The 16,372-nt window shown below is 36.2% G+C and overlaps 3 protein-coding genes across 4 annotated transcripts; 2 read left to right on the top strand and 1 right to left on the bottom strand.

Moving 5' to 3' along the window:
- Nucleotides 1–2,374: 2,374 nt before the first annotated feature.
- On the top strand, nucleotides 2,375–5,558 carry LOC145562231 (putative inactive purple acid phosphatase 2). The gene is made up of 2 exons (XM_081622438.1): nucleotides 2,375–3,252; nucleotides 3,858–5,558. Exons 1-2 carry the CDS (start codon nucleotides 2,569–2,571, stop codon nucleotides 5,142–5,144), a joined length of 1,971 nt encoding a protein of 656 aa, XP_081478564.1. The 5' UTR covers nucleotides 2,375–2,568; the 3' UTR covers nucleotides 5,145–5,558.
- A 482-nt stretch (nucleotides 5,559–6,040) lies between these two features.
- Nucleotides 6,041–12,509, top strand: LOC145563524 (acylamino-acid-releasing enzyme 1-like). Of its 2 annotated transcripts, none has more exons than XM_081623972.1 (18): nucleotides 6,041–6,229; nucleotides 6,332–6,474; nucleotides 6,646–6,955; nucleotides 7,047–7,268; nucleotides 7,375–7,593; nucleotides 7,686–7,760; nucleotides 8,123–8,258; nucleotides 8,544–8,695; nucleotides 8,775–8,857; nucleotides 8,936–9,057; nucleotides 9,176–9,254; nucleotides 9,533–9,707; nucleotides 10,069–10,129; nucleotides 10,252–10,374; nucleotides 11,087–11,284; nucleotides 11,458–11,526; nucleotides 11,852–11,928; nucleotides 12,049–12,509. In XM_081623972.1, exons 2-18 carry the CDS (start codon nucleotides 6,363–6,365, stop codon nucleotides 12,110–12,112), a joined length of 2,277 nt encoding a protein of 758 aa, XP_081480098.1. In that variant the 5' UTR covers nucleotides 6,041–6,229; nucleotides 6,332–6,362; the 3' UTR covers nucleotides 12,113–12,509. The 2 variants fall into 2 exon arrangements, with proteins under 2 accessions (XP_081480098.1, XP_081480097.1); XM_081623971.1 differs by having other exon boundaries at nucleotides 7,683–7,760.
- Nucleotides 12,510–12,684: 175 nt separating this feature from the next.
- LOC145563523 (uncharacterized) lies at nucleotides 12,685–16,074 on the bottom strand. Its single transcript, XM_081623970.1, has 4 exons — nucleotides 15,969–16,074; nucleotides 14,448–15,087; nucleotides 13,853–14,013; nucleotides 12,685–13,512 (listed from the first exon to the last, which is right to left on the bottom strand). Exons 2-4 carry the CDS (start codon nucleotides 15,031–15,033, stop codon nucleotides 12,820–12,822), a joined length of 1,440 nt encoding a protein of 479 aa, XP_081480096.1. The 5' UTR covers nucleotides 15,034–15,087; nucleotides 15,969–16,074; the 3' UTR covers nucleotides 12,685–12,819.
- Between the last annotated feature and the right edge of the window lie 298 nt (nucleotides 16,075–16,372).

Genomic DNA, 16,372 nt, shown 5'->3' with positions numbered 1-16,372 from the left:
AATGAAAGATAACTTTAGGTCTTATATATTCGTTTGACAAAGCTAAATGTAGAAGTATACAACAACTATGGGTGTACTTATTAGATGTGATAATACTTAATAGTTGTTAGTTGTCAACGAGTTGTGTCAAAAAAACGAAGAAAAAAAAAACGAGTTGCTCTTAGATTTGAGAGTGATATTAGTTTTCGACGTTCTTAGATTTGAGAGTGGATGTTCAACAACTTTTTGGTGCAGCAGGCCACACCGTATGACAGGGATTACTTGAGTTATTTGTTAGGGCCTTAGGGGTTACCCAAGTTATTCAATCAAGGTTACTCGACTTGCTCGGTCAGGGGTTACTTGAGGGGTTCGGACAAGGGTTACTCAAGGTTAACTCAGTCAAGTTAAGGGTTACTTGAGGGGTTATTCGAGTTACTCGGTCAAGGGTTACTCGAGTAATTCGGTCAGGGGTTACTTGAGGGTTCAGTCAGGGGTTACTCGATCAGGGATAACGCAAGTAACCCCTAACCAAGTAACCCTCGACCGAGTAACTCGAGTAACCCCTGACCGAGAAACTCTAGTAACCCTTGCCGCACGGTATAGCGGGCCGCATAAAAAAAAATTGTGATGGAATGTTTGACACGAACTGATTGTTGCAATAATAGTAGTAAGTAAGTAAGTAAGTAATAATAATAATAATAATAATAATAATAATAATAATAATAATAATAATAATAATAATAATAATAATAATAAAACCATGTTAATTGTACTTTAAAATTAATTTCGTACTATTTAAATTACTAAATTAAATATATATATATATATATATATATATATATATATATATATATATATATATATATATATATATATATATATTATTACAAATACATTATTACAAATTTTGTTAATGTTTGCGAAACACTATTAGGCCATTTAAAAGTTAACGAGATGTTAGACTCCGTTACTTCTGTCAAACTCTACAAAGGTATATATATGTAACCTATTCAAAATAAAAGTTGACATTGAACACATCACTGCTATTATTCCTTTTTTCATACTAATTTTTAGTAAGTAATATACTTATTCAATTCTTTGCATAGGTCTTGTGTTACTAAAAAAGACTAATATTTTAGTTTTTCTAACAAGTGTCGATGCATGGGTACTTATTAAAGTTCAAATAAAATCGTACTTCATACATACAGTATGAAAAATTATCGAATTCAATGTATGTTGAACTTATAAGGGAAGGTAATTGATTCATTATCACTACTAGTATATAATAATTTCCAAATTTGAACGGCCTTTTCTAATACTACGTACTTTGTATTTACGTACTTCATAAGTTTAATTTATGTTTCAATGTAAAAATAAATAAATAAATAAAATAAAATAAAATAAATATTTCCTTAAATTATTACGGAGTAGTTATAATGCAAAAAAGTATCCCGTTTTACACCTATATATGGTAAGAAGAAGAAAGGCAGGCCAACAATAGTAAGAAGAAGAAAGGCAGGCCAACAATTTGATGTCGTTTAGCACTGGAATTATTGGAGAGTTAAACTGGTGGTCTTACGGAGAAACTATTGCGTGAAAGAAACCAAGTCTCATGCCATTGAGACACAACTTATGTGCCTCTCCTTTGTTTTTATTTTATTTTACTATTTTTAGCAAGCTAAATATTGACCATCATCTACAAAGCTAAATATTTACAAACTTGCCAATAGAGAAACAAAATTTATTTATCTTTAAGATAAACAAGGGTGTCCGAGAGAGATCATAAACTTAAAACTCATATCATCCATAAAATAATGAGCAATCAATCAAGAAGAAGTTGTTCCGAATAATTAGTTAGGGAGCTTGTGTTTGGGGGGTCGATATGTCTCATTGTTTCGGTTTGATCCTTATTTACACAATCATTTATGTCAACTACTTTTGGGTTTTTTTTTTTTTTTTTTTTTTTTTTTTACTGGCTCCAATGGTTAAAGTCAACTATATATGCTTGATAGAGAATTAAATTTAAAGGCTTATAAAAAGTAATAAACTGTATATGTGATGTGAGGGTATAGCCGTATAGGGCCGGGTATTCATAAAATGTAGAATATAAGAAAGTACATGTCACTTAAAGGTGTTTCTTTAAGTGGATAAAGGTAAATGTCCACATAAGAATCGTAAAGTTTTATGCTTCTAATTATGGTTTGAGCGTAATTGATCATCAAGCTAGTAAGACATCCCGTACACAAGCCTTGACCGAGCTTAACACTATTCATCAAAATATCTAATGCAACCGTTGCAAATCCAATAAAGTTTTAATCACTTTTTACTTCCCACAATACCCCTATAGGATCTTAGATTTTGATTAGAAAAAGAATATGCCAAGCACATTGCTCAATATACAAGATTCATTGGTGATTAACCAACCTATCGCACTCTTGACAATAGACTCACCACTTTCCACCCTACACCTAAACTCATATCAAACCCAAAATTCATTCATGAGATCTGAATAAAAATTCTAAAATTAGCCAAATTCAATTCAAATCTCAACCATCATCTCTGAATCATTCAATTCAAAACCCCATCACCATGATCACCCACCTCCATTTTCTCCTCATTTTCTCTCTCCTCTCTCTCTCAATCGCCACACCCACCATCACTGTAACCCCAAATTCTCTCTCCAAATCCGGCGACACAATCAAGCTTGAATGGTCCGATATATCCGACCCATCTGAGCTCGATTGGGTCGGACTCTACTCCCCACCCGATTCACACCACCATCATTTCATCGGGTATTTCTTCCTCAATTCTTCATCAACATGGAAATCCGGGTTCGGGTCAATCTCATTTCCCCTGATCAATCTCCGACACCCATATCAGTTTCGGATCTTCCGATGGACCCAATCGGAAGTGGACCCCACAAAAATGGACCATGATAGGAACCCATTGCCAAGGACCAAGCACCTTCTGGCCCAATCCAAGGAGGTGTCTTTTCAGAGGCTTAATGGGCCGGAGCAGGTCCATTTGGGGTTCACTGATAGGGAGGATGAGATGAGGGTGGTGTTTGTGGCGGGGGATGGTGGGGAGAGGGTTGTGAAGTATGGTAAGGAGGAAGATGAGCTCAGACAAGTGGCGGCGACAACGACGGAGAGGTATCAAGTTGAGGATATGTGTGATGGTCCTGCTAATCAGAGTGTTGGGTGGAGAGATCCTGGGTTTATTTTTAATGGGGTTATGACTAATTTGAAGAAAGGAAAGAGATATTATTATAAGGTTTAATTCATACTTATGTTTGTTTTCATTTTATTGAATTCAGTGCTTTAATGTTAGTTTTCTTCGTATAGATATATAAGATGATATGATTGGTTGTTAGTTTGATAGTTAGAAGCTAATTTGATCGTGAGTATGATGTGCATCCTGCTCTCGAAAAGAACATATAGTTAAATTACTATGCTGGATATTTGGTTTGGTTTGTTTGTAAGTTGTTGGGAGGGTTAAGCTAATTTTAACCATATGGAGTTGTTTCTTACTGCACTGGAGATAAAATCATGTGTGTTAGATTGATCAATCTCGAAAACTTATATAGACTTCCACTTAAATTCATAGCAAGTGTACTTCTTGTGCAAAATAGTTGCTGATCAATTGGCAAAGTTAGCTGGTGGATCGATTAGACCCTATTCTAAGTAGAGAAGTTTTCTGTGTTCATGTCATATGGAAACTTTTTATGTTTAAGAGCACCTTGCGGCATTAAGATTTATTGATTTCTACATTTAGCTTTCATGGCTTCGATTTGACTGCTGTCTTTGAGATTCATGCAATTTATTCTATGTTATAAGGTCAGTATTGTCACTGAAGTTGTTTCTTTTTGATGATTGAAGGTCGGGAGTGATTCAGGGGGTTGGAGCCCTACCTATAGTTTTGTCTCAAGAAATGAGGATTCTGATGAAACTGTAGCTTTTATGTTTGGAGACATGGGAACTGCGACACCCTATAGAACCTTTATCCGTACTCAAGATGAAAGCATATCCACTCTTAAATGGATCCTCCGTGACATAGAAGCTCTTGGGAACAAGCCTGCGTTTATATCACATATTGGAGATATTAGCTATGCAAGAGGATATGCTTGGATATGGGACAACTTCTTTAACCAAATTGAGCCAGTTGCCTCCAAGATGGCTTATCATGTCTGCATTGGAAACCATGAATATGATTGGCCTCAACAACCTTGGAAACCAGAATGGGCAGCTTATGCAAAGGATGGTGGTGGTGAATGCGGTGTACCCTACAGTCTTAGATTCAAAATGCCTGGAAACTCTTCATTCTCAACTGGGACTCGTGCACCAGCCACCCGGAATCTGTATTATTCATTTAATATGGGGTCTGTTCACTTTGTATATTTTTCGACCGAGACCAATTTCCTACAGGGAAGTGCCCAGTACAAGTTCCTGGAGCATGATTTGGAAAATGTCGATAGGAAGAAGACACCATTTGTTGTTGTCCAAGGACATCGACCTATGTACACCACAAGTAATGAGATTAGGGATACCCCATTAAGAGAAAAGATGCAGCAGCACCTGGAACCTCTTCTTGTGAAGAACAATGTGACTCTTGCTTTGTGGGGTCATGTACATAGGTATGAAAGATTTTGTCCATTGAACAATTTCACCTGTGGAGAAATGGACTCGTCTGGGACGAAACAAGGTGGATATCCTGTGCATGTTGTGATTGGAATGGCAGGGCAGGACTGGCAGCCTATCTGGGAACCAAGACCAGAACACACTGACCTTCCTATATTTCCACAGCCAAAGAGGTCAATATATCGCGGGGGTGAATTTGGTTATACTAGGCTTGTTGCCACAAAGAAGAAGCTCACGCTTTCTTATGTGGGAAATCATGATGGAGAAGTGCATGATACAGTGGAGATTCTGGCAACTGGAGAAGTTTTGAGTGGTAGTGGTTCTGCTAGTGGTGAGAAAACAGAGTTTCCTGACACAGTGTTAGAAGGTGGAATGGCATCACCCATTTTCTCCCAGTTTGTAAAGGGAGGGAGTGTCTTGCTACTTGGTGCTTTTGTCGGATATGTTATTGGATTTGTTTCACGTTCAAGAAAAGAAGCTCCTGCTTCTGGGAATAGCTGGCTTCCAGTTAAAACTGAAGATTCTTGAACTGGAATTATATTTTAAAGCAAAAGCAGCTTGAATTTCATAGGTGCAACTACTTTCACCGACCTTCTGTTAAGTACAGCCATAGTTCTCGACTTTTGAGTTTGCTAGAGCATTGAATGTTGCAGCTGGCTGTAAGCATGCGATCTAAATTTGCCATTCAAAGGCCACAGCGCACATAGGTACTTAGAGGTCTGTATATATGTTCCTTATTTTGTGTTTAATGTACAATTAGAGCATTTTTGATGGCAAACATTCTTGATGTATAATAGGATTTGTGTACCTGTTATTCCGGCAGAGATTGTATTTTCATCTCTGTGTATAACAGCATTAGATTTACATGTAATAGAAAACTCTGGTGTAATAATAATACACGTCATGTGAGTGTGTAAATCAACAATCTGTTGTATTTTTAAAGTAGTTGAATGAAAGCATATCATTATAAGGCAGAAATGTTCGTATTTCAAAGTTTAATTGGCCATTAAAACCATATGTCATGATGGTCTAGATAAACTCTCTTATAGAGTTATAGGCAGGAGATGATATCAGTAAAATTGGGACATCTGTGGTTGAGATTTACACTTATCACTTATCTGAACTTCCGCATGGATGATGATGGACCCTCTATTCCAAAGAAGGGGAAAAAAAAGACAACTATAGCTACACTTAATGGTGTTTTAGTACTCTATTAGTTTAAGTTGAGGTCTTTATTAATTAAGAATAGGAGTTTGAGGATTATAGAGCGGGAATATGTGATTTGGAACGTAAAACAAATATACCAACTCTTGTCTCATCTTTGATGGCAAAACAATCATTTTATTTTTAATCCCGATCCCATCTCTTTGTTTATAAAACATAAGAATAGACCCTTAATAATCCTACTCCCACCTAACAATCACTCTTGAGTGGCTCTGATTCAATACCCTGGCCAACTCTCTCTCACTCTCTTTCTAACTAAATACAGTACAGACTCCTATATTGTGCTATGCTGAAGTGCTGAACTAAGGGTCAAATAGTTTAAGTCTCGTTGTCTTGCTCGAGTTTGACTTTCTATCTTAGCCAATTTAGCTTAGATCTGTTTATTAAAGGTAGTTACTATTAAATCTTATTCTTTTATCTATTTATTATTGACGCTTCTGATGCTGTCTTGGTATCACTGATCGTTAGTTCTGTTACATGAACTTTAAAAGGTGTAGCTGTTGTAAGTCAAAAGGGGCAGAAATGTACGAGGAAACTCACTCGGCCATGAAGGAAGAATATACTCGTCTGTCTAAATTGCTGATGGAATTCGTTAATATCAGTAAAATAGACAAGGCTTGGTTTTGCAAATCAGGTAGTAATATGACTTTCAGCATTGCATTGATTGTATATCAGACGGCTTCAATCCTCATTGCTTTCTTTTTCGATTGTAAAAACATAATAAAGATATGATGGTTGCATTAGTTATGCTCTGTTTATGTTCATCTATGTTTATTTTGCTCTCATATAATGCAATTTTGCACAGGAAATGACTCTAAGGCAATATTTTCTGCTAGCCAACCCAATATTCTTGCTAATAGTAACAGAAAATTTATCTTGTCTGCTACTATTCATGGGAGTGGCACTAGTCAAGTTGATTTTCAATGGTCACCCTTTCCTGTTGAGGTGTCAAGCGCATCCATAATATTGCCTTCACCTTCCGGTTTGAAGCTTCTCATTGTTCGAAATTCTGATGATGACTCTCCTACTAAATTTGAGATTTGGGGCTCTTCAGATCTGGAAAAGGAGTTTCTCATACCTCAGGCTGTTCATGGATCATTATTTACGGATGCATGGTAATTTGACTTCTGCATTATGAGTTTAGAAGTAGGGCTATTGAGTCTTTTCTTATTCCTATGCTCATTGTTCATTTCTCTTAACTGACAGGTTTGAAGGTGTTTCTTGGAACTTAGATGAAACACTCATTGCATATGTTGCTGAGGAGCCTACCCCTTTAAAGCCCACATTCAATAATTTTGGTTATACAAGCGCGAGTACCTCCAATAAGGGTTGTAACAGTTGGGAAGGCCAAGGGGACTGGGAGGAGGGATGGGGAGAAACATATGTGAAAAAAAGGTGCCCTGCAGTTTTTGTTATTGATATTAACAGGTATTGAGACACCTTTTGATTTGGCTTTGATAATGAAATTAATGATTAAGCTGAATACTTCTGCTCTTGGAGGATATACAAGTTCAATCATTTAATTGTTGTGCAGCGGAGAGGTGCGTGCTGTTGAAGGAATTAATAAGGCACTCAGTGTTGGTCAGGTTGTTTGGGTTCCATCAACAATTGCCTCACAGCAACATCTTGTAGTTGTTGGGTGGCCTGCAGAACCAAGAAAACTTGGCATGAAATACTGTACTAATAGACCATGTGCTTTATATGCTGTAACATCTCCTTTCAACAAATTAGAAGCTATCAAATCTGATCTCAAGTGAGTTGTTATTTTCATTATATCAATGTAGAGAATATGTATCTAAGTTTCTTCTTTATCATACACCTATCCTGTTTCTCTGTTTGAAGCAGATCAAATGCAGATGATGACTCCAATGCAGTTGTGTTGACAAAAGGAATTAGCAGCGCTTTCTGTCCACGCTTTAGGTATGATTTTTCATGTTTTGCCAGTTAATGTGTGTCCTGATTTACTGTTGTATGTTGGCTCTAGTTCATGTATCAAAGACTCAGGCTTCTAGCTTTAACTACTTGTGTGTTCTTATTCTTGAGCAATGACACCTATGCTTGTTTACATACTGCACCCTGGTTCTGATAGAAATGTTAAAGGCGCTTTATGTGTAGAATAGCACTGGTTTGTATTAGCTGTCCTGTGTATATGTGTCAGTTTTATTGTCCAGATTTATGCTATGATTCATATTTAGATTAACAAAACTAGTGAAAGACATAAACTATTCTTAATGTGTATTATACATGGATGCCAATTGAATGTATTTCTGTTGTTTTGACAGCCCAGACGGGAGATTTCTTGTGTTCTTATCAGCCAAAAGTGCTGTGGAATCAGGAGCACACAATGCCACATTTTCACTTCATAGAGTTGATTGTCAAGGTGATTGGAACCCAAATGTGCTACCAATTGTTGATGTGGTAAACTCTTTTTGTCTTCAATATCAAGTTTGTTCATTACAGTCTTGAATTTTCGTTGAAATAGTTCTTTCCTTTCTTCCTTCTTTATCCTTGTGCACATGGAGTACCCTTTTGGATAGAGTATTGTGTACTGTCTGATATGTTATTCATGGACAGAGTAGTTTACAAACAATATTGTTTCAGACCATTACCTATTTAAGAGTTATTGCCTTATTGGTGTCGTCTATGTTGTGATAAATTTCTGTTCCACATTAACATCACAAATGTTTGGTCTCACTATCTTAGGTTCCTGTTGTGATGTCTGCGGAGAATGATTGCTTCCCTGGACTATATTTTCCCAGCATCCTCATGAATCCATGGCTTTCTGATAAGCGTACTATGATTTTATCCTCGATCTGGAGGAGCACTCAAGTGATACTTTCTGTGGATGTAGAGAGGTTTCTGATTCCACTTACACCGTTCAGTCTTCTTAATATGAAAATTTTCAGCTAATAATGCATCTTTTTAATTCTGCAGTGGGAACTTGTCACGCATTACTCCTCATAATTCAAGCTCCTCATGGGAGGTTCTTTCGCTTGATGAGGATAATATCATTGCCGGTATGTATAATGATATCTATTTCTCGTCTCTGTAACTGCTTAACTTTAAGACAATTCATCTTGTTTGTCATTTTGAAGTATGCAGCAGCCCTGTAGATACTCCTCGAATCAAGTATGGTTGTCTTCTTAAGGATCAAGTCCCAAATGCCCCTTGGAATTGGCAAGATGTTCCGAGCCCCCTATTCAGATGTTCCAAGGAGGTTTATATCCTCATTCTTATCTGACTAATACTTACAACAGTGATTTTCTACATGTATACAGTCAATAACTCGATACAGATCACTCTGGATTACATCTTTTGGTGTAAACCTTTTACAGGTTTCATCTCGCCTCTCATCCCTTCAATTCAGTATAATGAAGATTCCAGTAAGATCTATTTCAGAAAACTGTACAGAAGGTAATCTCAAATTCTGTCTTCTGCTTAGGTGCATGAATGGTTTTCAATTGGAGCTTCTCTGTTAGATCAACATTTATGCTTGGAATTGATACACTTTTGTTTTCAAATTAATCTCTTATTAATAGCTAACAATATGCATGTACAAATGTCTATATGTTTCCTTCAGCTTTCGAAAATGCAAAATTCTAGATTGTCACCTCTCTGCTCTGCTTCAACTATCAATCTTCCAGTGCATGATTTATCGGTTTTCGTTTCTTCATGTTGAATCTTTGTAACAGGAGCAAGTAAACCTTTTGAAGCTATATTTGTCTCCTCAACTGCAAAGAACGACATTTGTAATCCATTGATCACAGTTCTTCATGGAGGTCCTCATGATGTTGCAACAGCAAAGTTCTCAAAGACATTGGCATTTTTGGCATCAACTGGATATAATCTATTAATTGTTAATTATCGGTAAACAATGTTCTTATTCGACCATCTACTTATTTTTTTATATTCTTTTCACAACCCCAACCCTGAGTAAGAGCTAAAAATGATTAAAGCCTTAGCTCCAGCTTGAGAATATTGGACAGTTATGTATTTCATTTCCTTGGAAGCCTTCCCCTCTATTCATTATAGTGGTTACATTTGTTATTATCTTCTTAACCAGTATGCCTTGATTTTATACGAGTACAAGATATCAGGTTAGGTATTCTTCTAGTATTGTCCAAATAGCAGTTCAATTGCTTGTAGCTAACTTCTTTTGTTGGGTCATCAAGCGAGCCTTGTGCATTACTGATTTTTAATTTATGCCACTTCCTGCATTCTATCACAGAGGCTCACTGGGATTTGGTGAAGAAGCACTGCAGTCTCTTCCCGGGAATGTTGGATCACAGGTCCTGTTTCATTATTGCAAATTCCAATTCCTTATTTGCACGTCATCAACTTTCTATCATGTTATGGATATTGTGACCATACCAACAAAGTGAAACAAATCAAACTAAATTTTTATATGCAGGACGTCAATGATGTGCTTACTGCAATAGATCATGTTGTCGGCTTAAAACTTGCTGAACCACCTAGAATTGCTGTGTTTGGTGGTTCCCATGGTGGCTTTTTGAGTGCCCACCTTATTGGGCAGGTACACATAAGGTTTTGTTTCTTTGAGATTGCATGACATATTGACATTCATTAATTAATCACATGTATCTTTCAAGTGGCCCTTTCTTCAGCTTTCCATATAGTGTTTCATAACACTCTCTAATTGTGCACCTAACTTTACCAATACATGATACAGATCATATTCCTATTCAACTGCTTAATTTCTGAAAGGTTGCTGATATGAGCTCTAAGTTATACTTTGTATTAATTTTAAACTTAGTCTGATTTCGGCATTTGGTGGTAGCTCTAAGCCTTTTAACTCATGTAACTTGTTTCATTCATGCTATCTGTAATGTGTTTTTTTTTAACTTTTGTAACTTTACCTCAAATTAAACTGTAAGACTTCTATCATGAAGTTTCTCCATCAAGTATCACTCACTTTTTATTGTTTGTTAAGGAAGTAATAATTTAGCTTTTGAATGGAGATAAAAATTGTCAGAAAAGATACAATTGAAGAGGTTAACATATTGCTGCAATAAGAATAAAAAATATAACTTACAAAATCAAGACATGTTATGAAAGTTGTATGTGGAAGGAAAGTTTAGGAACCTTCTTTAAAGAGGGAACAATGATTAGTTGTGTTCTAGCTTTGGTGTACCCATTGGTTGCTTTGACATGATCAGTTTTACCATCGGTTTTCTGGAAAGAAAAAGGAAATCACGAAGTGCCTTAAGGAACATTTTGTGCTGCAGGCCCCTGAAAAATTTTCTGTAGCAGCAGTCTGGAATCCTGTTTGCAACCTTGCTTTAATGGTTGGAACTACTGATATTCCTGATTGGTGCTTTGTCAATACTTATGGAAGTGATGGTAAAACGTACTTTACAGAAGCACCATCTAAGGACAATCTGAATATTTTATATGATAAGTCCCCTATCTCACATGTCCATAAGGTATAAATATGGCACAGCTTCTGATCACATCAGTAATTTTATTTTTTGTTGAAATGCCATGCTATGAGTATTTCTGATATTCTGACATTTTCATCTCTGTCAGTTGATAGTGAGCTTTAATTCATACCTAATTAAGATAGGAATGAACGAGATGTGTCCTGTATACTTTGCAGGTCAAAACACCTACACTGTTTCTTTTAGGTGCCCAGGATCTGCGAGTTCCTGTTCCTGATGGATTGCAAGTGAGTTATTGTCCTCCCAATTACACAATTATATAGATTCTTATTTACATGATGCTTTCCAGTTTTTTTCTAAGGTGAAAGCACATGTTCAGCAGTTCTTGGAAGATCAACATTGATTGTGAACTATCATCACTTTTAGCATTAACTAGACAAAGTATCAATTTCTGCTGGCTAAATGAAAGCCAATTTATCCTAGGCTCTGAAACCAATCAATCCTGTTAGAAGTGAATTGTATCTAGAACTGTTTTAAGATTGTATAGGTTGATTTGGCGTATTTATCTCTTTTAATTGTAAAAAATGATTGATTGTGCTTATTCACTGCTAGTATGCGCATGCACTAAAGGAGAGAGGAATTGAGGTTAAGGTAATTATGTTTCCTGATGACGTACATGAAATATCCAGGTAAAATGCTCGTCTTATTATGGGCTAATCTAAATTCCTTTGTACACTTGAGTCCCTAATATTCTGTACACATGTTTTTTCATGTTATCCTCCTTTTAAATTCTGGTTATTTGGCTGCAGGCCTCAATCTGAAGCCGATAGCTTTGTAAATATTGCAATGTGGTTCAAGAATTATTGTCAATAGATCAAGTGCCATATCCATGAAGAGATGCTTAACAGCAATGCCAGAGTAAACCAAATGCTATGTTTACAAAGTTATTGTGTTTTTTCCAAGTTTATGTCTAATTTGCTCGTGATCTGATTTTACTTTATATACTCTCGTTTATCTGAACACAAGGTTGTAGTTTGCTGAATTGGAATGAACTAAAGCACTTGTAGTTGACACTAGAATTTTTACGACCAACAACATGCTAGTCATTCAAATAATGCATAAATTGCTTTTACTGACCTACAATGTGAGGAGACTCAGGAGAGAATCAAGAACGGCAGCATTTATGCAAAAGCACAAAAAATTGATTACTACCAAACAAAAGCAGGAAATGAACAATCAAATAGTCATTTACATACATGCTTGTTTCTGTTTGCCCGTATTACATACAAAAAGGCTCTGTAATTTGTACATACCAATTCGGATAACACCTGCTTTATTGTACAGTTAAGTGCATGCTAGGAAATTCCTGTACTTCTTATACTCTCCTATCCCTCTCATACCCCCCCCCCCCCCCCCCCCCCCACCCCCACTAAAAAAAAAAAAAGGGAAAGAATTTTAAGCCCCATTTCAAATGGTGGTATTAAAACAGTATGAATTCCGCTGGAGACAGTAGAAAATTCAGCTACAAAATAGAAAAAGGCTGCACAGTCAAAAGAGATTGAGGTTCTAAGAGGTGAACATTAAGAAATGGACCTAAAGAATGCCTCAAGATCTTCATCAGCTGAACTTCGATCAAAAACTGGAAAATCCCCAGTGTTGCCACCTATGGAAGTATTAGCATTCTCCTTCTCACCTGTTATTATGCCTAATTCTGCAGCAAACTTATTTCCGTGTATATCAGTAGCAGACGAACCTTCCCTTGCAGCCTTATTAACCGGTCCCTTGGACTGTTCACCAGCTTTGATCTTCTTTCTTGAGCTCAAACAAGGACCAATCCCACTTTGAACCAGCGGATTCAATTCATCCAGCATCTTATTACTCGAATCACCTATTTTTTGACCATCTTGAAAAGCTCTAGTGAAGATAATGTTAGAAGAAGTGCTACTGCCTCGTTGATGAGAATTAACTACACCAGTAGAAGGCAAAGTATCATCTGAAGGAATAGACTTTCCTGATGTATTCTTTTCTGATGCTTGTCCTGCAGAAATACACCGTATGTCATTTGCAATCTTTCCCTGTGCTTGCTTCAAATTATTTAATTCTTCCTCCAGCCTTTTAATGTGACTGTTGCAGTCATCCATTTGTCCTTGTGAGTGCTGCAGATTATTTAATACTCTCTCCATTGTTCTAATGTGACTTTTGCAATCAATCAATTCACCTTGCAAGCGATCAATCGATTTATGAAGATATATAAAGTTTGAATTCGTTGCTACCTGCGCATGTCAATTACAAGAATGAAACAGGATAGAATTACTCAGAAACCTTTTATAATGGTGCATTGCATACACAAAATAGGACAGGATCAAATCTTATTTAACGAAAAGCTCGTAATGACTTTTAAGAGCACACGATACGATAGTAAATCAAGGGTTGAATTTCACAAGTGTTCTTACAATGGTGCATTGCATACAAAATACGACATAAACTCCTTGAATTGCATCTCCACTTGCTTAGATCGTGTTATTTATTTATTTATTATTATCCTCACTCTTATTATTTCTTGGTACCAAACTACTTATACAAAAATTTGACTGTCAATAATTAGAATCAGACCTCGCTCATGACCAGATCATGACGCTCTTGAGTATTCCAAATGTATGGCTCTGCATTTGCTCCTTGAGATGACTGAAATGAAGCAGATGAGAAATTTGTCATTGGGTTTGGTGCACCTTGCTGCAGTTCATAACTCGTAGAAAGGGAATTCCATTGTCCAGCTGCACATATATCCAATACCAATACATGACGCATATGCTTAACATTTTCACAAGCAATTAGGTATGCATAAGTCAAATGCAACATATTAATTGAAGAGTTAGAACAAACAGATCATCAAAAAGATCCCAAGTACAAAAACATAAGTATAGCTTGCATGAAAACAAATATGAACTTTTTGCCATTTAGGATGTTAATCCTATCTTTTCAAGAATGGACTAGCAACTTCAATTTGAATTACTGTATTGTTTTTTTGCAAAAAGCCTTACAGTAAGCTGTTACCCTGTTACAGCCTATGTGGCAACACGAAAACTTCATTGAATTTAAAGAAAATCCCAATCTACTAGGCACTCATAGTCCAATGAAGACATTAACAATCAATGGATCATGAGCAACAAATTGCTCATCTAACACAAAGAGAGGTTCTCAAGCATACCTGAATGATGGTATGCAGATCCCTGCTGATTTCCAATACTGGGAATCATATGATCAGATTGCTGAAGCCTCGGCCTTTGCTGTGAGCTTATTCCTGGTTGATTTGGGGAAATAAAACAAGGCCTTCCAATGCTGGGAATCATATGATCAGATTGCTGAAGCCTCGGCCTTTGCTGTGAGCTTATTCCTGGTTGATTTGGGGAAATGAAACTAGGCAACAACTGATGTGATGGGGCTCGATTAAAACCAGGATTCAACAAGCTTTGTGACGGGAGACTTCCAGGATTAGAAGGGGAAGGATCAAGTGGAACATTAGAATTATTACTTGTAGAAGCTTCCAGGCCTACCACTAGCTGCTGTTGTTGCTTAGTACCAGGTCCAACTCCATTAAAATTCAGAACTGCTGGAGAATGGCGAGGAAACATAGGAGGGTAACTGTTGTGGCAAGGGCTAGCCTCTTTGAGCTTCTTCCTCATAGATTCTGAACCAGTTGGGCTGTTAGAGTGCGGGTTTCTTAGAGGTTGTAGACGAGAAGTAACTTCTTCATCAGTTTGGCTATTAGACTGCAGATTTCTTAGAGGTTGCATATTGGACCCAAGATGTACACCAGTTTGGCTACTAGGCTGTGAATTGGTTAAAAGCTGCATAAAAGACCCAAAATCTTCATCCATAGGATCATACTGAAAACCCCGAAAATTAAACCACATGTAGAAACTGCTACTCATGTCAAGAAAACAAATTGAAAAAATTCCATTCAAGAACTTGCATAACAACAACAACAACTAATCGTAAGTCCCAAAATGATTTGGGGTCGACTAACATGGAAACATTGCTAAAAAATTAGACAAGCCTGTCACCTTGATTTATTCTATAATATGTAAAATTGAATGAACCAACAAATTAACAAACAGAATAAACACCCATTTACTTCTTTCTCTTAATTCCTCATTGATAAATCATCATAATCAATTGAACAGGAAGGGCATGAAAATTATCATATTAACAAGAGATAATCAAAGAACATCACCAAGATTCTGATATTAAGCAGAGAATCAAAACATACAACAAGCTAATATTCGACATTTCTACAATATGCCAAGTTGAATGAACTAATAATCAAACACCCATTAACTTCTTTCTCTTAATTAGCCATTAACAAGTCATTTAGAAGGTATAATAAACCTAGAAAATCGAAAATGCAGAATTCAATTGAGAGAAATCATCAAAGAACAACACCAAGATTATACTAACAATAATTTTAGCAGAACAAAAACATACAACAAGCTAATATTCGACATTTCTACATTATGCCGAGTTGAATGAACTAATAATCAAACACCCATAAATTTCTTTCTCTTAATTAGCCATTAATAAGTCATTTCGAAGGTATAACCAACCTAGAAAATCGAAAATGCAGAATTCAAATGAGAGAAATCATCAAAGAACAATAACAAGATTATACTAACAATATCTAAGCAGAACAAAATTTGATTAAAATAAATCAAGTTAAAGAAAATCATACAGAAGAACTAGTTCCAGAATCTTCAATATCGTCCTCGTGCCATGGCAATTTAGAATCTTCAAAGTCTGGTTTTAATCAGTGTTCAGTGTGCAGGGGAAGGAGAGAGAGCTTAATTCTTTTCTATATTTGGAAATTTTAATGTTCGGGTTTAATCAGAGGTTTAAATGTGTTTTTGTAAGCGATGCATATACTATTATACTCCCTCCATTTTGTACTTATCAATATTAGAAGGGTCAAAATCACATCCAATCCGATTCAAAACCAACTCGAAAAATATTTAATTTAAATTTTGAACACAATAATTTAGCATGACTTAATTTTAAAATTAATCTGACCCAACCTCATCGAATTTGATTTAATCATTCGAACTAACACCTCTATTCAATATTAATCCGTAACACTTG

Source organism: Chenopodium album, chromosome 10 (genome assembly GCF_948465745.1).
Source record: "Chenopodium album chromosome 10, dcCheAlbu1.1, whole genome shotgun sequence".
NCBI lineage: Eukaryota > Viridiplantae > Streptophyta > Magnoliopsida > Caryophyllales > Amaranthaceae > Chenopodium > Chenopodium album.
The sequence above is the reverse complement of the archived record's forward strand: the minus strand, read 5'-3'. Positions and strand labels throughout refer to the sequence as shown.